The sequence below is a fragment of the Bos taurus genome, chromosome 8 (assembly GCF_002263795.3).
Source record: "Bos taurus isolate L1 Dominette 01449 registration number 42190680 breed Hereford chromosome 8, ARS-UCD2.0, whole genome shotgun sequence".
Taxonomy (NCBI): Eukaryota; Metazoa; Chordata; class Mammalia; order Artiodactyla; family Bovidae; genus Bos; species Bos taurus.
In genome coordinates, this window is record NC_037335.1 from 81609784 (window position 1) to 81633647 (window position 23864).

Sequence of the window (23864 nt, forward strand, 5' to 3'; positions counted from 1 at the left end):
TGTCCTGTCCTGGTACTAGCTAGCAGGATTTGGGCAGAACCAGCCACTGTCTACACTGAAGACTCAGTGAGGAAAAAGTGGGCTTCCAGGGCCCTGTGAGACCACACGCTCTGGAGCTCCTGGAACGGGTCCCGCGGCCCTGCTCTTCACCACCACGGGCAGTTCCACCTCTTCCCACTCCTGAAATATCGCTTTTCTGATTTTCTCAGGTTTCTTATTCTTTTCCTGACCTGATTCCGCCCCCCTCACCCTTGCCTCTTTCCTTTGGTAGCCTGACAGCGTTGCTGGAATTCAGGCTAAGATGCTGGCTGGCTCAAGGCTTTCAGGTGATTCCTGGTGCGGGTTTGGAGTGACTTTATGAATCTGAATCACAGTTGAAAAAGTCATTAAAAGTTTTTTATTTCTCTTGAGACATTGTGGTATTAACTGAATATTTAAAGTGTAAGTGTTGATCGGTTTTGGTGTATGTGTCTACCCATTGAATGCCGATGCTGAATGAACAGAGTCAGGAAGCCACAGATACTGTGGCTGGGCCAGATGTTCCCAAAGGTGTATCTACAGTGTTCACTTTTCATCTCACCGAGGAAGTTGAAAGACGAGGTGACCACTGCCCCCGTTGATGAATAAATTAATTAGAAAATAAAGAAGAGCAGGTCTACAGAGTGGATAGTTTTGTTCGTAGAGCCCTGCCTCTGCTTCTGAATTCTCTGCTGCTCCCCAGCACTGAGAACTTCACTTTCCTCCATTATCAACAGAGGAGGAAGCTGGGTACGACCAAGTGAGGACCTCTGTCAGGGATTTCTTTGAGCTTCTCAGTGATCTGGAGAAAGGAAGATAGTCCAAGAGTGCCCACTGAGGAAGTACTGCTGGGAGAAATTGAGACGAATGGCACCCTGCTGCCTCATTTTCAGGAAGACCTCCGTTCCAAGTGGTGACCAGTTTCCTTGTAAATTTTGGGTTCTCAGCCAAAAGATAGAGATTTTCTTTGTTTCTTAAAGAAATACAAAGAGGAGTAAAAGCCCTGTCCGCAAGCGAGAAATATTTGTTGGGCCCTCAGCCTCACACAGCATCTCTGTGATGTCTTTTAAACATCCTGTCATTGAAATTTTGCAATATATTTCATTCTGTTGTAATGAAAAGGCTTGTTGTTTTTCCTGCTCTTTGTAGGGTGGGGAAAGGGGTTGTTCTGTACTTCCTGGATGTCATGTTAGCTTTCAGGGGTCAGAAGACTAGATCTCTTATTAATCGTGACAATACACTGATTTTTAACAGGAAGAGAAGTGGAAACGCTGACTTCATATTGGTTGTGGAGGCCTCTCTCACTCAGCCCAGCTCCTTAATCCTCTTCAGTCATAGTGGACTTACTCGACTAAGAAACAAACTCTAATTTGTGTTTTGTTGTTTCTTTATGTGTAAATAAGATAAAGGAGAGCAGAGGGTAGAGTTGGGGGGGTGCGTGGAAGGCCGGTAATAAATACCTCCATTCTCAAAATGAGGTCTAACAAAAGATAACATCCCCAACTTTTGGAATGATCAGCAACTGTCCTTACCAAGGGCTTGGTGCACAAGCCTGTCTTTAGCTCACGGTGGAGCTGACAGACTTCTCTTATACTTGACTCTAAGAGCTGGGACAGCTGTCCCCACGTGCAATTGTGAGAAGTAAGGCTCTTTTGCAAGGCTCCATAGCAGGTGGCCCAGTGCCCTGGCTCTCAGGCTGCACAGTGGCCCTCCCACCAGGCCTTCTCCTTTCCCAGAGCTTATGAACAAAGAACACGGCATTTCCGGTGCTGCATGGATGCGACTGGTGGTACCTGAGGCATCTAGGTTTCATTGAGTTGGAAAAGAAACCAGAGAAATGGACCAAGGGACCCTTTTGGTTCTGTCCTGTACTTGAACCAAAACACAAGAGTGGGATCCGATTGTTCTGGGAGCTTCCTCAGATTGGTGCAGTCTGGGCTCTGGTCAGTGGTCCTTCTGCTTACAATATCTTAGTCGCTACCCTTTCCTTTTATGCTGTCCCTTTCTGTTGGCCATATAGGAAAGAACAGTTTGTTGAAGGTGGAAAGATTTCCAAGACCTGTCCAGCCCAACCTGCTTCCCTTTTGTTGTGATGATCCGAGGCTATTAGCTCATTTCCGTGCGCCTCCGAAATTCCTTTGTGGATGTAAAAAGTTCTTAGAAAGGCATCCTGTTCTTAGAAGTTCAAAGGGGCTGGCTGCCTGTAAGCAGAGGGCACCACCGTGTGTCTCAGAGTGCACTGTACCCTAGGGGAAGGATTCTTTCCAAAAAATGTTTCTTTGCTTTGTTCCTAATTGTTTGTGTGTAAATCTATTTATAGTAGATTAAAGGAGAGATCCGGCCATCAGTGCATAATGATATAATTTACAGGGGCCCCAGCCAAAATGTTGAAATTGCTTACATTTTACTATTGCCACAAATGGATTGCTGTAAAGGGTCTTCCTCTTTCAAAGGCAGTAAAAACAAAGAGTGATGGAAGGAGGCTTTTTTATTTTTTAAATGCATGTAATCACTTCCATGTATAGCTAATGTTGAACCAATAATGGAATATAAAACGGTGGACTGCTCACTGGGCATAATTGAGAGGGCTTTAATGCAGTAGACAATGGCCCAGGACTGGATTTAGGTAGAGTCTCGACGGAAAGAGTGTGTCTGAAGTGGCCTAGAGATGAAGAGGTGGTGGGGGAGGGGCAAGACTGCCCCTTATCAGCCAAGGCAGCCAGGGCTGGGATCAGACTCCCATGTCGTCTGTAGGGTTGGGGGGGGGCTTCCTGACAAATGCCTGCTGGTGAATCTTTCATCACGCATCTTCACTAAACGATACACACGTGTAGCTTGTCTGTAGGTTGTACAGCAAAATGTGCAGCCGGAGCTGCCTGCGTCAGGGTGGTCTGCTCTCCTCTCCCTCCAGCAGATACCCCAGGCTCCTCAGAAGGCGCTCTCTACCTCTTAGGAATGTGCAGAGCAGTGTCTTCTCCCTTTTACTGTGTGTATTGTTACAATCTACAGCACTGAACCAAATCACTTACTGCAGAAAATCAAGTAGTTGTGGTTTATGAAGGCAGCCGTCATGGACAGCATCCTGCAGGGCAGAGCACCAGCCTGCCTGGCTGGGGGCATGCGTTTAATTTCCCAGTTACGTTCTGCATTTATCTACTGTATGGCAAAATTGTATTTTAAAACATCAGAACACCTAAGTGAAACATGCACTTTCTTCCCCTAAAGTGGACTGGCAGCCCTCTTAACGAAGAGCGCGGTTCCTTTCTTTGTAAAAGATGTTAAAATGAAATTTTAAAGTCTCAACAGTGTTAACAGAGTAACTTCTTCTAACAGGGAAAGTTCTCCATCATTAAACTTATTAGGCCAAGGAAACCTACCAGTTTGTTGCTTATGGGATTTTTCTCTCTTTTCTTAAGGTTCGCCATCGCTGGTGTGAACTCATTGTTAAGCACAAATACACAAAAGCGTACAGAGACGTGGAGAGGTTCCTTCAGGAGGATCAGGTAAGTTTCATTTTTCAGCAGATGGGGATTCTTTAAATGCTGTCCCTGACTATGCAGTATGCTTAACATGGGGCCCAGTTTGTTGCCTTCTCTACTTAAAAAACAAGTGCATCAGCACTTTCCAACGATTTTGAAGAGTTGGTAGGAGCACACCTACCCAACTTTTGCGCTTTTTTCTTCTCGGTATCTCTTTAGAAGCTCACCTGGGTTGATGGAGCTGTGGCCCACTGCCGTTAACCAAATAAAGCGTGGGCAGACCTCATTACATCTTTGAACCCCAGGTTCGTTAGGTTGGGATTGTGGCCCCGTGATGCAATGGTGTGTATCTGTGCCTTGTGGGTCTGGGGATGAGACTGGGACGCCCCGGCTGGCCGGGACAGTCTGGTCTGTGTCTGCACCTGCCATGCCAGGTAGACCCTTGTGCTGAGCTGCTTTCCTCTGAGGACTTTCCTCACTGTTCACCAAGGAGAGCAGTCACCTTGCAAGAGCCCATGAACCTGTGTGAAGGTGTTTCTTTGCCACGTCTGCTGGGCTGCAGTGTGTGGGGTCAGCATCTCCCCCGCCCCCCAGCTTGCTGGGCCATGGTGGTGCATGTGCCATGGCTCCTGTCGGCTGTGGCTCGTTCCCTTGGCATGGCCAGTGGGTGCCTCTGAGTGAGCTTTCTGCAGAGCACTGCGGGCTGATAGAATGGAGCCGTGTTTCTGTTGGGGTGGAGAGTTGGGGCAGTGCAAACAAAGGCTCTTTTGAGATGACGGAGTATAGGGGGCAGCCAGCAAGTAAGGGCTCGTTATTCCCACAAAGAAAAAGACATGACTTTTTACCAGAAGAAATGTCACATTTGCACAGTGAAGCAAGAGGTGTTTGGAAACATGGAGGGACAAAATTTAAGAGCGACTTAAAGTCTGTTCTGAAAACCAAAACTGACTGCACTGTATTTGGAACCATGATCTCTGCCAGATAAGGGTTGCCATCAGCTTTTTCAGAAAGAGATTTTTTGAGCTCCTCACCACCAGGTTTTCATTTCTGCACTGTCGTTGGAAGTCCTTGCTCCAGCAGAACATAGTCATAGCATAACTAAGCTTAGAACAAGAGAGAAGGCGGATCCAAAGGGATCTTTTTGGTCTTTCAGAACATAACTGACTGTTTTTAAAACTGTAGGGAAAAACGCAGATGTGATTTTCACCACATTGTTTTCGAGACAGAAGAGCCAGTGTGTGCCCATGGAAGGAGAGCAGGCGGGCTGGGCTTGAGCGGCAGGCCTCTTCCAGGGCGGCCTGAGGCTCTCCCCACCTGTGTGACAGGAGGTCTTCATTTCCCAGCTGTGCTAGGAGGGAGGCAGGTCCATGTCTGAGTCACACACACACACACACACACACATACAGCACTCAGGTCTGCTCGCAACTGCAGGGGTTCCCATAGGGTCAGTTGTCGTGGGAGCCTCCCTGTCCCTGTTCCCGTCACTGGAGAAATGTTCCCTCTGTCCTCAGTTCAGCCACCAGGGTTGATGGAATTGATAGCTGAGAATTCCTTGGTGAGTTTCAATAAGGAGAAGGGGATCGGAAACTGCGGTTTCCTGAAGCACCGCTGTTCAGCTGTCTGCCTTTTCTAGGGCCTTTGTAACTTCCAGCCTAGCACATCTGTGTGAAGCAAACACAGACTGTGCACTCGAGCGCATGGGGACACGTGATTCCTTTTCCTTATGCTCTCTGGCCTCTGTGCCTCCCACAGGCCATGGGCATCTACCTCTACGGGGAGCTGATGCTGAGTGAGGATCCACGGCAGCAGCATCTCGCCCGCAGGTGCTTTGAGCTGAGCAGGGAGCAGATGGACAAATCCTCAGCCGAGGTGGTGGCTGAGATGTTATTTTAAAGAGGTGATTCTCTCTCTCTCTCTCTCTCTCTCTCCTTTTTCCATTCTTCGGCTCTAGCCGAGATTCCTCCTAGGAGCCAAGTAAGTCAGTAAGCCAAATGGTGAGCTGAGAGCCCTGGCGGCTTCAGTCCTGGGCTCCCGCCCTGAGGGGTATGTGGTGCCTTGTCTGGCAGAGCGGCCACGAAAGCCCATGCCGTCCGCCCTCGCAGAACAGCCCCTTCCCCAGCACTGTTTTGACCGCTTCAGGTTTTATTATTTGGGCAAACAGGAGTCACAGGAGAACATCTTGAGTAGGTTAGAAGGTGAACTGGAGAGCATGGCCTCCCCACCCTGCCCCCCAGTCTTCAGGGTGAAGGCTAATGTGGGGGTGTGTTGCCGGGCTACCCCGCATCCTGAGCTGTGAGGAGGTGTGTGGGAACTTGAGGTCCCTCGGGTTGTCCCCACCTGGCAGGAGAGGCTGGCAGGCCCTCCTGCCCTCCGCCGGGTGCCTCTCCACGCGGCGTGTCCGCAGCAGGCTACCTCGTGTTGCAGCAGAGTCAGAGTGGGAGTCCTAAATGGTTTAAACTGCTTCCTCTGTTAATTGTGCTTGAAATTGACCTGTTAGATGTACATTCTAGTAGTTTTTAATGGAATTTATGCATTCTAAATGTAATTTAGCAATGATTCATAGGTTTTATGTAAAACTGTGAAATTAAAAGTATTTTTTTTCTTTACCATTATCCTTTCTCTGACTCTCCGGGTTTCTTCAAGATTTTACATCATAACAGGGCGTGTCTGATTTTGTGTCTTCTTTTTTTTAACTTCAGATTTCATTCTTCATGTTGTATAGATTTTCTATAATTTTAATGGATATTTAATATATTACGTTGATATTGTTGGACATTTAATTTGTTTCTAATGTTTTCCTCTTACAAAAAACCATTTCTGTCTAATATGTTTAACTGCCGTATTTATCTGAGAGAACTCTTACTGCTGAAGAGGTTCTTCCAGGAGAGTTGAAGAGCTGTGTTGGCAGGAAGGGAGGTAGGGGGAACAGTTGCCCCAACTATGCGTCTCGTGGCGAAGCGGCTGTGTGCGGGCTTCCCCCGCGCTCCTGTCGGGCAGCTTCCAAGCCCATTCAGAGACAGCCCAGCTTAAAAAGCAGGGCAGTCACACAGTTGCGCGTTGCCAGCCTCAGACAGTGATCAGTGCCAGTCATGTTTCTCTTCAGGTTTGCCACTTCACAGAGAGTTTGTGTTGCTTGAAGTGTGTGAAACTGCAGCGGTGCAGGCTGTGCCTTTGATGTTCCCTGTGCTCCAAGTGGTGGAAAACCACCGCGGGCAGCGCAGCTACGGTGATTCCTCATTGTGCTTTTCTGCCCCGAGCAGGCAGAGGAGTAGTCTGGTCAGGAGCCCCCCACCCCGCACTCCTGGATGAACGCAGGGGCCACTCACATGCCCTCTACCCCCTCCCTGGCTGCTCGGTGAAGGACCGTGACGGGGCTACCCCCTGAGCTGCGCCCTCCAGCAGTTGGGAATCCATCCCACCCCTTGAGGACCCCCCACAGACATCCCCAACACTCAGAACCTGTGCCCCAGGGGGTGATGGGCTGGGAGACTGAGCGTGGCGGCCCCGACCAGCTGGTTGGTGCATTTTTCATTTCATCTCCCAAAGCTGCGCTGGCATTTGTGTGGTCATCTGTGAGTCCTTTGATTTTTAAAAATTATACCCCTAAGATGCCGAGTAAGTGAACACCAAGCAGAAGGAAAACCCACTTGGTAGCGTGGCAGGCCTGGAGGTGGTGTCGTCGCCTTGTGTCTGAGGAAGCTGGTGCGTGCGATGTGGGCGGCACCACCGCCCCCGAGTGCTCTGGCTGCTTGGGTTCCTGGCATGCTGATTTGTGACTTAAGATTAAAATCACATTGCCAGGGATTACCACGCAACCACGACCCTGACTGCTGCTCCAGAAGCCGTAGTTGCGCTCTCTGCAGTTCGGGGAACAGACGCATCTCGTAGCTCCTCTCTGCAAGCAGAAGAATCCGACACTCGGAAGATGCTCGCCGGCCCTTTCCTTATGCCCAGCGACGACCTCTCTGACGAGGTGCAGAGCTTAGCTGATTGGTGAACAGTGACTGGTTTCCGCTTTGTTCACAGTGGCTAAGTTCTGCACCTGAAGAGAAGGTGAGATGGGGCCAGTTAAGGTGGAGCTGCTGGGGCAGAGGCCGCTGCTGAGCGGTCAGCTCGGGGCCAAGCAGGATTCTGGAGGATAAGGGCCCGCCTGGCCCCAAGGATGCACTTTGTCCTGTTATGAATGCAAACATTCCCGAAGTCTACAGAAATATAAATCCACTAAGTAAACATCTGTCTGAAAGTTCAAATGTATTGAAAGCTGCAGAATTATTAATTTTAAAAATCTAAAACCAAACGAATCATAGAAGTTAAGTAAGACTGTGTCAGCAGCAGATGACGTGTGAGTAGAGCCGGGTACTTTCAAAGGAGACGTCCTCTTGTGATTTCCGAGCGCGGTGAACTCTCTCTTGTATTTGCAGTCCAGTCTGTGTCTTCTGCAGCGCCAGTGGAACGAGGCCGAGCGAGCTCCCAGCCGAGGCGCCGCTTCTCCGGGCTGTCAGTTGGACCCGCCCTCCGGTGCCTACTGAGCTGATATCAGTTCTCATTTTACACACTGGCTCAGTTCAGCAGGAACAGGAGTCGAGCCCTAGAGCAAAGCCTTCCTGTTTGTAAGTGCCCAGAGGCCTGGGAGCTGGGACTGCAGCTGCGTGAAGACCGGCCCGAGTGCCCGCAGCAGAGCTGACCGGCAGCGGTGGTGGCCCCTCTGTATGTGTCCTGTGTGTGGGTGTCGGTAGAGTCAGAGTTCTGTTGACACAAGAGAAATGAGCTTCCACCCAAAAAGGCAGAATGCTGTTAGCGCCATGCGTGTGACGTGGGCAGCGCCCACCTCTGTCATGGTGTACTGGCCAGAAAGCAGGCGGAGCGACTGCGGGTCTGAAACAGGCCGCCTCTCTAGTATCTGTCCTGTGAATGAAGCCCAAGTTACAGCCACCGGCTTTCACAGCCGTGTGAGAGCGAAGCAAATGACACACGGTGCAGCTGTAAAGCCCATTCTCAGGGCTGTGAGATGCGCCCTGGTCTCTCCCTGTTCTCCACTCATGGTCCTCTCTCCAAAGCTGAGAGCAAAGGTTACTTGTTTACAAGAATTCCTCCGTTGTGACCTGGCAGTAAACTTTATTGCTGTTTCCTTTGCAGGAAAGATCACAGCGAGAATCTTTTTCATGCATCTGCTCGTAGCCCCGGTGGGCCCAGGCTTGCATGGACCCTGGACATCAAAGGAAGAGCGATGGGGCTGCTGAAGCCGGCAGTCAGTGGCCGCCCACGCCTTGTGGGGTGACCTCCCCAAAGGGCCTCACCGCAGAGCTGGTGTCAAGAGGCGCACCCTCATCAGCAGTCTCCATGGGGCCGTGTGACGCCTTCGTGCCCATCCTGGATGAACCATCTCAAGATCCTGAATGTTAATTGAGTCTCCCCTTTGAGTTCAAGTCAGTTCTTCCATCCAAACATGGAAGGTCCCTGAGGCACATGGGAAAACCCACTGCACCTCCTCCACCCATCCCTCAGCATGTGGATCTGCATTTCTGCACTCCCGGAAAGCCAGAGCTTGTCTGCCAGGCCCAAGGAGCTGCTGCTCCCCACCTCCACAGAATTACATTGATTGATCTGTCCATTATTTAGATTTTCCAGAGTTTTAGTAACTTTCGGTAGAAGTGCAGGATAAGATTCTTTAAGATTTGTTGATAATGTAATGGATTCATGGGTTTTTTTTTCCTTTCTGTTTACTTCTGAATTTAATACTTAAAAAAAGAGAGAGAAAAGGGTGTAGTGTCCACATTCTTGTCTCCTTTTCTTACCTCCATGGTTCCTCTAGTGTTCACAGTGGTGCTGATACTCTGGGGGAGGGGGGCGCGTGCCTCCTGCGCGTGATAAAGGCATGTTGGGCACCGTGGGAACCTGTGGCGACGGTGCTCCTCTTTCCCACAAACGTTTGAAGTTAAGAATAGAAGCTAAGCTTCCCGGGATTGCCCAGAGGGAAGGGTGGCCTTAAAACACCTCAGAAGCCACCCTGGTTGGTGCAGCACGTGATGGATGCGTGCGGCTCAGCTGAGCGGGCATGGACCCGCCTGCCTGCACCAGTGGCGCCTCGGGCCAGCCTGGGGGCGATGGGCAGCTCAGCACAGCTCTTCATTAGAAGCTCCTGACCTCAGAATTATGCACCAGTGACTTTCCGTTTTAGAAAGTCTCCCGGGGTTTGCTGCTTCGCTCTTACGTGTGCTTTGCATGTGTTGCTTCTGTGTGCTTTGTTTACCGTGTTGATATAATAAAAATCTGATTTTTGAATAAGTGTCAAAATGCTGTTCTTTGTGAATTAAATGACTCTCCCCCTGGTTGGTGTGTGTTGGCCCTCTGAGAGGCGAAGCAGCAAGCCCGGGGCACAGCCGGGGTCTGGCTGCAGTCGACCCATCAGCCTGGTGGTTTGGTCTCGTTTTGCCACATTGTTGTCTTCTTTAGAAACCCCTGAGGCTCAGCTGAGCTGCCGCATGGGTGGTTTTGCACCGGCCCACAGGTGCCCTTGCCCTGGTCCACTGCCCTGGCCCGGGTCTGAGCACAGGTGTGGCCAGCAGGAGGGGCCCTCAGACCCGTGCCGAGCGACAGCCTTGCCGGCCATGCCTGTGGGTCGTTTGCCTTTGCACCTATGGGCACGGGCCTTTGGCGGTGGGGGCCCTCCAGCCGCACTGGTGTTCCCGTCTTCTGAGCTCCTGGGGTGGTTGTCCCAAGTTCCCCCCACACCTCCCGAGAGGCCAGAGCCTGGCTGGGACTGCTGGGCTCCAGGGTGGCCACCACTCAGGAAACAGGTTGTGGAACTAACACTGCATTCTTACATGGTTCATGTTGTGAAAATAGTTCCCTGTGGTAAGGGGCAGGTCCTAGGACCGAGGCTGCTTTATCAGCAGGACCCGAGCCCCTTGGGAGGGATGCCTCTGTCCAGGTGTGAGTATTCACAGAGGACCCAGGAGCCCCAGGCACAAAAGGTGGTGGTCTCGGGGAGACAAGGGTTTGGGAGCCTACTGCCCTTCCCGAGTCCTCCTGTGGGCCAGGCCTGCACAGTGGGATTCCCCAAGATCTCAAGAGTGACAGGTGGGATTTGAATGTACAGCCACCTGGCTTCACCCTGAAGCCGAAGCTCCAATACTTTGGTCCCCTGATGCGAAAAGCCAACTCATTAGAAAGACCCTGATGCAGGGAAGATAGAAGGCAGGAGGAGAAGGGGACGACAGAGGATGAAATGGTTAGATAGCATTGTTGACTCAATGGACTTGAGTTCAAGCAAACTGGGAGATAGTGAAAGACGGAAGGCTGGTGTGCTGCAGTCCATGGGGTTGTGAAGAGTCGGACACGACTGAGCGACTAAACCACCACCACCACCCCCTGGCTCGGGGCTCTCCCCACAGTTCGTCTCAGGATGTAGATTGTCCCTTTGGTGATAAATCTTAAGGGACACCCAGTTTTCTCATTCAGTCAAGAGAAGACATTTCAGTCAAACTTGCCATAGGAAGCAAGTTTGCTGTCGGGATGGGCCTGCGTGGGGCCAGGTGAGCACTAAACTGGAATCTGCTACAGTTATGTTCCCGTGGGCAAGTCCCCAGGATTCTCCCGCCTGGGAGTCGCTCTTACTTAGCGGCAGTTTCTGATCTTTGCTACCCCAGAACGGTATGTTTCCAGCATCCATGTTTCCAATCACGTTCCCAGGGTGAGCAGACAGGATGGAATGAGCTCTTCCCTGCAGCTGAGATGAGGAAATGAGCCACTAGGAACCTGCATGGTCACCAGTCCAGGTGACACCTCCAACCAGAGGGGGACACCCAGCAGGAGGCTTCGTCAATGCCCTGGTCTGGGGAAGCAAGGGAACCCTAGGCCCTTCTGCAGGTGGTGTAGGTCGGCTGTGGACTTCTCAGCAGTGGAGTCTGGACTGGACTGCTTGCCCCGTTAACGTTGCCCTCCATGCTGAGGTGACAGCTGGTTCAAGAGCTGGTTAAACCAGTGAGGAGAGGTGGTCTTGTTCTCTGAGCAAGTTAAGTGGTTCATTGCCAAGTGACTATCCTGAAATGGAGGTGCTCCCCCGACCCAGCACAGGATCCAAGCCCTTGCCTCAGCTTCCCACATGCTGACCTGATCTTCGGGGCCCCACATGAGGGACTGCACCCTGGCCCAGACCTGGCTGTCACCCCCTGGCTGGCCTGGAGAGCCCCTTGCCTTCCCTGGCCACCCACTTGGCCTCTTCGCCACCACTGCGCCTGGACACAGGACTGGGGGCTCCAGTGGGACCCATGCAGAACCCAGAGGTGGGAGGGGAGACAGGGAAGAAGTCAAGAGAAGAGGTTCAGGTCTCCCTTTTGGGCTCTATTTTAGTATTAGAGTTTCAAAGCACTTATTTTGATTGGAATTCCACATCAAAACATGGCAATAATAGTCTCCATCCCAAACGAAGTATAGAAATGTTACATTAGGCAGAACCTGGTGCCCCAAGGGCAGTGACCAGAAATAGCAAACCTTGTCCCTAACCATAACGCATCACTTTCTGTGGAGAGAAGACTTCTAAAAGGTTTCTGCAACTGGCCTGACCCCACAGGCACTCGGCAGAGCCCTGGGCAGTGCCGTCGAGGCAGCGAGGCTGCTCCGCAGGGCGGTCTGCTCGCACCAGATTGCCCCGGCTACAGCCGGCTTCAACAAGGGCAGCGGTAACCCCCTGGACAGCTGGAAGGCAGAAGCTGAGTGGCTCCTCACAAAGAGCTGTTTTTGTTAGAGCCTTATGCTCCAGGCCAGCCACCTCATTCTATAGATGTAGCCAGCTGGGTGGGAGGATGAGGCGTGTGAGAAGGGATCTGCCCAGAACTTCAGCGAGGCCAACCCGCCCTGCAAGGAGCATGGTGTCCCAGCAGCTCCTGCCAAACAGAACCCTGGGTGTCCCAAGCCTGCGCCTTCCCTCGGGTGGAAAGCTCACCACACCCCATTCCCAAGAAGTTGAGGGTTGCGGGGAGGAATGCTTCCTCTGGCACTTTGCCAGCAGGTAACACGTGTTAGCTGGTACCTTGCAGCAGCATCCTCTCCCCAGGGCACCTTGGACTGGACCACCTTGGGGTGCAGAGAGAGGTGAAGGTGGGGGGCCCTCTGTGCAGGGCCCAGCCGTGGCAAAGATACCATACAAGGTGCCAGGACAGTGCTGAGCCCAAGCCTGACCACCTGGAGCCTCCTCAGCCCAAGATGAGGAGACGCCTGGGGGTTTAAAGGGCTGCCTGGACCTCCCAGGGCAGTGCCCAGAGGCCAAGCTCAATGAGGCGAGCACTCAAGCCCCTAGGCCACTATCCCGGGGACAATGACCTCGCCCTCCCTGGCTGGGCCCTGGGAGTTTACAAGGTGGAAGGGAGGAAAAGCTGGCTGGGGCTATTCATGGGTGAGGTTTTATAGATCTTTTCCCACTCTTTGGTGCTGTCTGGGAGATTGATCGGCTAATGAGGTATTTCTGTTCCAGTCCAATGACTGGAGGGTGTGAAAAAAAGAGGGAGGAGGCTATCAGCTAAGCCTAGGGGCGGAAGGAAGTTACCATAAAACTACAGATGTTCCCAGTGGTTCCCAGGACTAGTGTTCTGCCTGGATGATGGGTGGGCATCCAGGCACCCTGGCATTGGAGCATCAGAGCAGAACAGACCTGACCCTGGCGGAAGGATCAGCCAAAAAGCCTGCTTGTGGGGGTTGGGCCTGAGAAAGGCGGCTGGTACCGGAACCCCATGCTTGTCTGTCTGTCTGCGTGTGCGTGTTTGGGAATACGAGTCAGAGTGCAAAAATGCAGATAAAGGCCTCTCAGACTGCACGTTTTCCTCCTCTCCAGACCGCTCCCATAAAACTAATCTGGTCCCTTCAAAGTGTCATTTGAGATAAAATAAGTTTCAGGGGTTTGATTTCTCAGCCCCAAGGACTGAATTGGGCGAACTGCTCCAGGGACTGTCCTCAGCCTCCAGTAGCACTGCCTAGCCCCCCGGCCTTTTCTGGGCAGCTGATGGGGTGGCCAGGGCTCCCTCGTGGGATGCCCACCTTGGAGGACAAAGCTCCGCCCTGCAGGGGAGCCTCGCGCCACTTTCCAAACAGCTCCTCTGTGGCTTTGTCTGGGAAGCAGAAGGGATCGGGTCCACACCGTGGTTTCTGTTTTCTTAAGCCTTTTTTGTACTCCTCCTGCCTGTAACTTCCTCCAGCCCGAGCCTTTGGCAGTGCTTCCACCACTGCAGGCCCAGCACAGGTGTTCTTGCCTGTGGGGTGGGGTGGGAGGTGCTGAAACCGCCTGCCCGACCACACTGCTTGGAGTCTCAAGTTCAGAAAGTTCGTTTCCACGATAATAGGCCGCCCTTGTCACATGAGGTCTGGCAGGACAAACCTTGGGAGTGGAAATATTTTTCTTAAGACCGGCGAGGACACTTGGTTAGATTGGAAAGGCAGGAGTGATGCCTCAGGTTTTCATGTTCTCACTGCAAGATTTACGTCTCCTGGGACTTAGACATCAGTTCCGCCTAAGGAGGGAGGCTCAAGAAAATGTGAATTATGGGGATAAATCAGCAATTTAGATAGGAGCCAATTTTAGTGTTCGCCCATGGGATGGTACAGGCACAAGGGTGTATTTATGTTGAGTTATAAAGCAAAGACATAAAGGAAAGGAACTGTAGTTTGATGATTTTTAGCTGCTTTACTAAATGTGATTATGTCAGGGAAGAGAGAACTGCAGAAATTGTGGCTTCATCGCAGCTGGGGGCTGAGGAGGCATTTTGTAGAGCACGAGAGTGGTTATTAGTGATCACAGAAGCTGGGCAGATGGACAGATTGACATCAAGGAAGTTGAAGTCACGGCCCACAAACTGCCCCAACTGGGGGGACCAAGGCCCCGGCCCTCAGGCCACCTTCCCTCTAGGTCAGGGTACCTCTTTCTAGAAAACTCTTTATTTGTAAATAAGCTGTGAAGATGACACCGAGCTGGTGGGTGAGCAGGGGCGCCAGAGCAGGAGTCTCCTCTCTGAGTTACAAGTGGGCATGGAGGCCCGCTTCCCTTTGCAGCATCATTTAACAGTGAGCTTCTCTTAGAACGAACGTTCCTTTACATATTGATGATTGTAAATTCTTTTTGCATACATCAGATGTGCAAATATAAACAGTATGTAAACAAAGAGCGAGCGCCGTTCCACCTCTTGACCAGCTCCTCCTCCAAGGCCACCACTGTGAGCAGAGTGATGGCCGAGCCGGAGCAGGCACTCCCGCAGCGCACGTGCAGACCCCCGGCGTATGCATGTGTGGAGAAGAGTGTACACGGATCTTTCCACGGCTGTGACATCTGAATATCATATGGCTGAGTCGTCTCCTTAGGTCCGTTTATTCAGATCCCAGCCCTGCTCGATGTCACCTGTGTAGTCGTTTGGACTTCGGTTTCCTTATCTATAAGCCATGGACAATATTGTTAGGTGGTCGTGAGAATTACATGAATTAATTTACATAAAGCCCTGATAACAGGGCCCGGCATCAACTGTAAAGTCATGTGCTACGCTTTGAAGGTTGTTTTTATTTAACCAGCCCTCTACCAAGGAAGCTGTGAGTTGTTTCCAGTGCCCTAGGCATTCCGCATATACACAGGCAGCCGTGCATCTGTGGGATAATTTCTGGACTTGCTCACGGTGGGTCCACGCAACCTGAAGTGGAGGGGAGGCAGCTCTGAAGAACTGGCTTTTTTGTTACTAGATAAAAGGATATATAATTTAAAATTTTTTATTTAATGTTTTACTGCAGTAACATATATGTGAAATTTATCATTTTAGCCATTTTCAAATGTACATTTCAGTGGCATTAGAGACGTTCATGTCCTTGTGTGCCCATCACCATCCATCCACCTCCAGAACTTTTTTATCACCCCAAAGTGAGACTCACCCATGAAACAATAACCTTCCGTTCTGTCCCCACAGCCCATGGCACCCACTGTTCTGTTTTCTTTCTCTCCAAATTTGACTATTCTAGGTACCTCATATGAGTGGAATAACTTTCCTTCCAAGAACCAAGCATCTTTTAAGTTCATGGCTGCAGTCACCGTCTGCAGTGATTTTAGAGCCCAAAGAGAGAAAATCTGCCACTGTTTCCATTGCTTCCCCTTCTGTTTGCCATAAAGTGATGGGATGGGATGCCATGATCTTAGTTTTTTGAATGCTGAGTTTTAAGCCAGCTTTTTCACTCTCCTCTTTCACTCTCATCAAGAGGCTCTTTAGTTCCTCTTTGCTTTCTGCCATTTGGATGCTATCATCTGCATATCTGAGGTTGTTGATATTTCTCCTGGCAATCTTGATTCTAACTTGTGAGTCATCCAGCCCAGCATTTCACATGATGTACTCTGCACTGAAGTTAAATAAGCAGGGTGACAATATACAGCCTTGACGTACTCCTTTCCCAGTTTTGAAGCAGTCCGTTGTTTCACGTCTGGTTCTAACTCTTGCTTCTTGTCCTGCATACAGGTTTCTCAGGAGACAGGTAAGGTGGTCTAGTACTCCCATCTCTCTAAGAATTTTCCACACTTTGTTGTGATCCACACAGTCAAAGGCTTTAGCACAGTCAATGAAGCAGAAGTAGATGTGTTTTTGGAATTCTCTTGCTTTTTCTTTGATCCAGCGGATCATAAATCCTTAGACTAATTCAACAAATATTTGTCAGGTACCCATGGTATACCTGCCACTATTCCAGGCCCTTGTATTGGAGACGGTCAAGTATATGAGATTACCTGGGGTCCATCCTGTGTAGGGCCCTGAATGCTGTTTTAAGAATGTTGGGTTTTATCATGCTCTGAGTGTGATGTGAAGGCAGTTGGAAAGGATCACTGAAACTCTGCAGGTGGGTGAGGGTGGGAGCAGGGAGAGTAGGCGATGTTGGTGTCTCAGAGGACAAGGAGCAAGGAGCGGTCAGATATAGGGACGTCCTTGTGACGCAGACATGGGGGTGAGAGGAGGGGAGGGCAGAATGCTTACAGAATTGGGCCTGAGTCCCTGGAAAGTTGGAGCCACCATCGACTGACTTGAGGAGACTGTGGTTTTGGTGCAGGGTGGGCTGGTGGAATCAGCCCATTTTAGTCTGACATTGTTGCTGACCGCCCAGTGGAAATAGCTGTTGGGCCGTGGGTATTCAGGTCTGTGGTCCGGAGAGGGTGTAGCCCCTCTGCACAGAGGTGGCTTGTGAAAGGCCAGCAGAGGGGCCACGGGGTGGAGACCTAAGGATGGAGTCCAGGGTGCCTGCAGAGTAGAGGTCAGGGGATGGGCAGGGCCCAGCCCCCTCAGACAGAGGAAGGCCCTGGAATGTTCCACTGGCCAAGGGAAGCTGTCAGGGAGGAGAGAGACTCAGTGGGTCAGGTGCTACCCAGACTGGTGTAGGAGGCCTGAGAAGAGCTGGCTGGAGCCCTGGGGAGGGCACCTGTGACCCTGACAGGGACAGTCCCCACGGGGTCCCTCTCTCGGGTCTCACCAACCTGTTGCAGTGACTCAGGCTTTAAGAACATATGCCAACATGCATGCTTGTCATTATACTGCATATAACACTTCACTTTCAGGATTCTCTTGACTGTACTTTGTTTTTTTTTTTTTTTGGCCGAGAGGCATGTGGGATCCTAGCTCCCCAGCCAGGGATTGAACCAACACCCCCTGCATTGGAAGGTGAAGTCTTAACCACTGGACCACCAGGGAAGTCCCATTTCTTGGCTTTTCTTAAAAATTTTATTTTTCCATAAGAATTTTGGAGTCAGGACACCTAGTTCTCCTATTAGGATTCTATTAAGTCTAATTTATATCTCTAAGGCAGTTATTGTGTTTCTATCCAGGATGTCTTTCCAGAAGGAAAGAACTCCCAGTTAGAGCAGTGGTTCTCAATTTGGCAACGTGTGGACCAAGTTTCAGTTGTCATCTCTGGGCTGGCACCTAGTTCAGAGAGGGTGGGACGAAGCCCCCACTGCAGAGCCTTGCTGGGGCCCCAGGGTTAATGGCGCCGCACTGATGACCCCCGCCTCAGATGCCTGCAAACCAGCTTTCTGCCAAGGGCCCTCCTCCATCTTCTCTAGTGTTAGGCTGTTTCATGGCACTCATCCTTCCGCGATGCTCTAGAAGAGTAGACAGGGTGTGTGGACATGTGTCCTTCTCTTTAGCTGCCCAGGTTCTGACCCCCTCCTATCTAAGGGGGATGCGGTGGGTGGCAACCAATGTCACAGAAGTGAAACCAGCTGGACACCTTCCCAGCTCCTCTTACAGCCTAAGAGCATGTGGGGGCCTGGGCTTCTCTAGGCAGGCGCAGCAGCTGGGACTCTGGCCAGCCCTTCAAAGAGTGCAGTGCAGGGGCCTGTCTCCCTACTGAAGGCAGCAGAGCTTGCAGGACAAGCTGTTAATACAAGGGTCCTGAATTGCAGAATTCAGTGGCAACAGCAGGAATTTCCTCACCTGGCCACTCTGAACCTGGGTTTTGGGCACTGCTGCTGGCTGCCTAGAGCTAAGCCCTCTCTGCTTGACAGTTCTGTGGGCTTTTTTTTTTTTTTTTGGCTGGGTCATGGTTGCTGTATGTGGGTTTCTCTAGTTATGGGTAGCAGGGTCTACTCTCTAAGTCTTGCTGCGTGGGCTTCTCACTGCGGTGGCTTCTCGTTGCCAAGCACAGGCTCTAGGGCACTTGGGCTTCAGCAGCTGCGGGCCGCGAGCTCAGTGGTTGTAGCTTGTGGGCTCTGTTGCCCTGAAGCATGTGGAATCCTCCCAGACCAGGGATCGAACTCGTGTCCCCTGCATTGGCCAGTGGACTCTCAACCACTAGACCACCAGGGAAGTCCTCTGTGGGCTTTTAAGTACTCTCTGGATCAATTCCCTTTTGCTTTCAACATTGTGTCTGTTGCTTGCAACAAGAATCCTAACTTGATGCACATGGATTCATCACATTGTGAGAAAAACCAGAGGTTGAGATTTTCAACACTGATTTAAGAGACTTTCTGCTTCTATAGAAGATCTACGAAGTATGAAACTCAGTATCCAAGCATACAAGTTTCCTACCCCAGACACCAAGTACGGTTGGCTAGCACAATTATATCAAGGATTGGGGGAAAAGGAAGTCCCACGTTACAACCTTCCTTTGTTATTATCAGTCTGTGTACGAGGGATATGATCTGGCCCCACGCTATAAACAAACTGTGGGCCTGGATCTTAGAAGAAGGCTCTGAGACACACATATTTATTTTGCCTTAAATTTGGTTCTTTAGGAATGAGATGGTTTGGTGATGATTAATAACAGGATTGTTTGACAAAATATACAAAATCCATGTCAAACCCAGTGTCAGGCAGAGGAAGGAAATCATCACCAGCACCACTGGCTGTGGGTGGGGTGGTGATGGGCCGGCAGAGGAAGAGAAAGGCAAGGACCGTGGCACAGTCAAGTTTATTGTCTTCCTCCCTGGAGAGCACAGTTTGGATCCCTTGTTGAATAAGGTAGAACATTCCTCAGGTTTGCGCTTACTGTGTGAACACTAGGCCCCTCTGGGTAACAGGGACAGGCTCGGTATCAATTTGCCTTGAATTTCTGCCCACTGCCCAGGTCCGGATCCTCTTCCATTCCCTGTTCTTCACTTCTCTGCCTCGACGGACGTGGCTTTCTGCTGTCCCCTCTCATCCTGTCTGGTGCCCTTGTCCCAGCAGTGAGAAGGGGGCCGGGTATAGAAGATGGAACTGGCATCCAGGGCCGCCCGGGCAGCAGCTCGTCCCCACATGCCCCCTGCGGTCTCAGGTGCCTCCTGGATATGACAGGAGCCCCCAAGTACCCCACGTCAGGAAGCAGGGTGATTGTCCAGAGAGCCCAATGCAAGCTGTTTGAGGTAAAACTGGGGGCAGCCAGATCCTGAGAGAGCCATGGGGATGTGCTCTGAGGATGAGTGGAGCCGCAGGTGGGGTCCCTCCTTCCCAAGGCCCAGGGAGCCGGGGAGGCTGGAGCGAGAGGGCTGTGAGTCTGAAACACCAGAGTGAGCAGGAGGGTGGGCTGTGCGCTGTCAGATGCGTTCACGCTTCAGAAACTGAGGGGGGGCACAATGCGTACATCAATTCAGCTTACACTCGGTGGGAATATTTAAGTACGGCTTACAGGGAAAAAAGGGTCTGTATTACGACGCATCTCGTTTTGTTTCAGCAGCTGCTGCTGACTCGCCTACCCTATACCCACTCTCCTCAGCAGTTCTGAGATATCCAGTGGCAAGTTTCCTAGGCCTAGAGATAAATTATAATTGGTCTTTTCTAGGGGCAGACCTATCTAGGTTTTGAGAAACCTGAAGCTTCCATAATTGGGGAGTAGAGAAAATTTTTTTTCTGAGAAAAATAGTAATACTTAATACAAAGTTAGGGGCCATGTGACTTTTACTTAGACTGACACATGATAAACCAAATTATAGATTTTAGAAAGCTGGCAAACTCTACAAACACCATGAAGTCCTGATGAGTAACATCACCTCTGTATTAAGGGTGGCCGTTTAATACATTTTTTTCCCTACAGTTTTGGGCTCTGTCTTCTTTGATCTAAGTCCAAAGCTTAGGAGAACTTAGAGGCTTTGTAAAGGACTTAGGAAATACTACAGACAGACTGAAGTAAGGTCAGGAAGGCAATTTCCAGAAATGCAGATTAAACAATCTGAGATAGATAACTGTCCTGTTTTTATTATTTGCTGTGAAATACAGTGTGAATGGATGTCCACGTGGAAGCATACCCCACCCCCCCAGGAGGGCTGGTTCCCGGTAGCCACTCGGTGTAGGGGGGACTCACTACCACTGAGCTGAGCCTTTCTTCCATGTCCACTGAAGTTGGTCACAGCTTCCCCGGCAAGAATCCACAGAGGAGAGGCACCCTCACTCTAAGGGAAGCGCGTGATGATGGCACTTGTGATAAGAGCATTTTAACAGCATACCTTTCATACTGTAGCATTTCTCAGATGGAAGGCTCAGGTCAAAAGGTCTTGGAATTTTCCAGACCTTCAGGTGGGTCCATATACCAAAACAAGTAATTCCTCTAAAAGCTTAATGTCTAATACAACAAAACTTTACTCATCCTCAAACAGACGCCAAGAATAAGGCAGATTCAGAGATGACTAATACATAAATCCAAGTGGACATAAAAGTCCTGACTCACTCAACAGATAATACACAAAAAAGCCAAAGCATAAACCTAAAAGGGAAAAATGTCTTTAACTGATGTGAAATAAATATTGTTGAGGTTCCAATTCTTTATTAGAAATTTCCAACCCCCATTTTAGTTAACAAGACGCTGACATATAATCTCTTCCAATGCTTCCAGAACACAGCCTGACCCTACCCTGTCAGCCACCTTTGAGGTAACACGAGCTCTCTCAGGAACCACCGGTGCTTAGCGATGTAAAGCAAAAGACCCCAGAGCGTGCGTCACTTCACTGCTAAGACGTGTTGCTCCCGTCACCACCACTTGTTGCTGGGCTTGGTGGGCTCTGCTCAGGGGCCACGGGAGGGAAACTCGAGGGACCCACACTACCCTGATGAAGGACGTCTTAGGAAAGCAAGAGAGCATCCTGGTGGATAAGATGAGACACTGGTAACAATTACCAGACTTCTTAAAAAAGTGGAAAAAGGCTACAGTATTTTCTAAAATGATCAATGGTGCATGACCAACTTCTTGTTCCAAAGAGTTTGAAACATCCAAATAATAGTCGTGTGTCTTGGTTTGATATGGGGAAAAAAGGAAATGGAAATCTCTTTCCCATCTAGGCTTTTCTTTAGCGGTTCTCTAATCGACATGTGGGCTGAGCAGGCACAGGGGCTGCTGAAGCCACAATCCTGTCATTAGTGAGTAAATCTCACCTGACATTTTTTGTAAAACATGTACTACCAGATCTTGCCAGATGTTTACGGCTCATTTTTACAATGCGAAGAGGGAACACACTCTACAAACTTGTGGCTGTTAAGAAGTGGCCCCATCATTTCATCGTGTGGAGTCATTGGTTAACTTGCCCAGGCAAGGCTTGCTCTCGCAGCTCTGTGAGGAGTTCTCTGGCCAGTTTTCTCGACCTATGGGCTTCCACGCAAAGATGATCCCATCTGTACAAAGTATAGTCCAGGAAGCCAATAATCTCGTTCATTATCGCATCTGTCTGAGCCATCTGGAATGAGGACAGAAAAGAAGACAAATTAAAACACTTTGCAGACAGACTCGTCTCTTCATCCAGTGGACCAACCATAACCATCCTGTCTCCCAGAGGCAGCTGCATTCCTATCAGCTCCAAAGGTCTATTGTTTGTTTTCAAGGTGATGAGCAAAGCAAGACCATTCTCAAACCTTGGCCAACTCGTGAGCAGAGTCATTTCCTAAAGCTCAGACACACAACAGCTACAGACAAATGCTTTATTTCTTGGAACACCTGTCACAGCTTTGCTGGGGTTATTTGCTGTGAGAAACAGAGGCAAATGAGCGTACTATGCTTGACTTTCTACAAAAGGCTCACTCTAATATGAGAACTGGAAAATGCTGAAAAGAGAGTGCCACCTGTTCTCACACAGACAGCTTTACAAACGGCATTCTTGGGCTCGCTGGCCCACTTGTCTGTTAATAGGCACCTAAGATTTTGACCCCCTTCATGGATCACAGCCTTGTTGAAGCTCAACAGTTAAAACGCTAAGATCATAGCATCCAATCCCATCACTTCATGGCAAATAATAGGGGAAAAAGTGGAAGCAGTAACAGATTTTATTTTCTTGGGCTCCAAAATAACTGCAGACGGTGACCGCAACCATGAAATTCAAAGATGCTTGTTCCTTGGGAGGAAAGTTATGACAAACTTAGCATATTCAGAAGAAGAGACTTCACTCTGCTGACAGAAAGTCTGTATAATCAAAGCTATGGTTTTTCCAGTAGACATGTATGGATGTATGAGTTGGACCATAAAGAAGGCTGAGCACTAAAGAACTGATGCTTCTGAATTGTGGTGCTGGAGAAGACTGTTAGACTGCAAGGAGACTAAACCAGTCAACAGTAAAGGAAATCAACCCAAAATATTCATTGGAATGACTGATGCTGAAGCTCCAATATTTTGGTGCAAACAGCAGACTCATTGGAAAAGACCTTGATGCTGGGAAATACTGAAGGCAAAAGGAGAAGGGGTGGCAGAGGATAAGATGGTTAGACAGCATCACCGACTAATGGACATGAATTTGAGCAAACTCCGAGAGAGAGTGGACAGAAGCCTGGCATGCTGTATGTGACCATGGGGTCGCAACGAGTCAGACACGACTTAGCAACTAAGCAACAGCAACAAAGGTTTTAACGCTTGACTCTTACGGGAAGCAGGAAACACGGGAACGGTCGTTCCTGCTGAATACAGCCTTAGTTGTTGGTGCCCTTAAGTGCCATTTTCCTAAGAGTTCGGTTCAACAAAAAGGGGGAGAATCTCACAATCTATCTGTGTGAAGAATTTACTGTGCTTTTTCAGACAGAAGTATATAAGAACCTCTGTTTTTGAGAGTAATCTATGCTTTTTGTTTCTTTTAAATATAGAACGCTTCACAAATCGACATGGCATCCTTGCCCAGGGGCCATGCTAATCACGTCTGTCTCCTTCAGACTTTAGGCTGTGAGCTGCCAAAGTGAGCACCACGCATGCGTTTGCTGTGTGAGTCAAATGTTTAAGTCGCCTGAGCAGCCCAAGGCCAGGCTCCTTCCCCGTGTGCACGCTGGGCCCTTCTGGTAGGACGACCAGCTGCCCTGGTCCACCTGGGACTCTCCAGGGCCCAGGACAGCCTTCAGTCCCACGCCACCTCTGTCCGTGAGTCAAGGCAGATCACTCGGCAGCACGGGTATTGAGTGAGTGAGAGCAGGGGACACCCTGGGCCCCCTATACAACGCTGGTGCTCCTCGGCCACCTACTGGCAGCCGCCCAAGCCAAGAGGCTCTCTGCAGGGGCTGGGGGCGGGGGCGGGCTGCCGGCCTGGGCGGATTCGATGTGGCTCTTGGTGTCCAGATCATCCTCTCTTGGCTTTTATTTAGAAGCCATCACTGACGCTCTGTGCAAACCACCTCAACTCCCACGTTCCACTCCAGGTCTCTGGTCACCCTGCCCCCTGCCGCTGAGGGAGGGACGCTTGGCCAAGGGCGTCTGTATGGGGCTTCAACTCATTGTGAGCTCCGCAACGACAGAAGTGAACTCTGTATTTGAGATCAGGGCTGCCTTTCGGCTGAGAGCGCTGTGGTCCAGCAACAGAAGATGGAAGGAGACCGAGAAGGAAACGTGAACTCAGAGCAGGTCGAGGGGGCAGGAGAGGATGGGCCTCAGGCGCCGGAGGAACCTGGGCCCCAGCCGGGCTCCTTGTGCCTCATCCTCATCACAGAGGCT

At 50.3% G+C, this 23864-nt stretch overlaps 2 protein-coding genes and 5 non-coding genes across 34 annotated transcripts in view; 5 read left to right on the forward strand and 2 right to left on the reverse strand.

Annotated features, from left to right (window-relative positions):
• The window catches only part of AOPEP (aminopeptidase O (putative)), a 422219-nt gene extending 412428 nt beyond the window's left edge, over positions 1-9791 (forward strand). For 6 of the 8 annotated variants that reach the window (XM_059889130.1, XM_059889129.1, XM_024995797.2 and 3 more), the window contains 2 exons: positions 3435-3521; positions 5250-5394. In XM_059889130.1, the coding sequence (XP_059745113.1) occupies positions 3435-3521; positions 5250-5390 (228 nt within the window). In that variant the 3' untranslated portion in view covers positions 5391-5394. 8 annotated transcript variants of the gene reach the window in all.
• MIR2475 (microRNA mir-2475) lies at positions 6588-6658 on the forward strand. Its single transcript, NR_030919.1, has one exon. It is a non-coding gene; the product is annotated as a microRNA mir-2475 (primary transcript).
• Positions 7249-7308, forward strand: MIR23B (microRNA mir-23b). The gene has a single exon (NR_030945.1). It is a non-coding gene; the product is annotated as a microRNA mir-23b (primary transcript).
• On the forward strand, positions 7457-7553 carry MIR27B (microRNA mir-27b). The gene has a single exon (NR_030910.1). It is a non-coding gene; the product is annotated as a microRNA mir-27b (primary transcript).
• On the forward strand, positions 8011-8078 carry MIR24-1 (microRNA mir-24-1). The gene has a single exon (NR_031098.1). It is a non-coding gene; the product is annotated as a microRNA mir-24-1 (primary transcript).
• A 10354-nt stretch (positions 9792-20145) lies between the features above and the next one.
• FANCC (FA complementation group C) overlaps positions 20146-23864 on the reverse strand; it is a 343951-nt gene continuing 340232 nt past the window's right edge. For 15 of the 21 annotated variants that reach the window (XM_024995472.2, XM_059888957.1, XM_059888956.1 and 12 more), the window contains one exon: positions 20146-21639. In XM_024995472.2, coding sequence (XP_024851240.1) covers positions 21475-21639 — 165 coding nt within the window. In that variant the 3' untranslated portion in view covers positions 20146-21474. The remainder of the gene's footprint in view (positions 21640-23864) is intronic. The other 6 variants (NM_001434836.1, NM_001434840.1, NM_001434838.1 and 3 more) reach the window with 1 other exon arrangement.
• LOC112447903 (U6 spliceosomal RNA) lies at positions 23020-23126 on the reverse strand. The gene has a single exon (XR_003036174.1). It is a non-coding gene; the product is annotated as a U6 spliceosomal RNA (small nuclear RNA).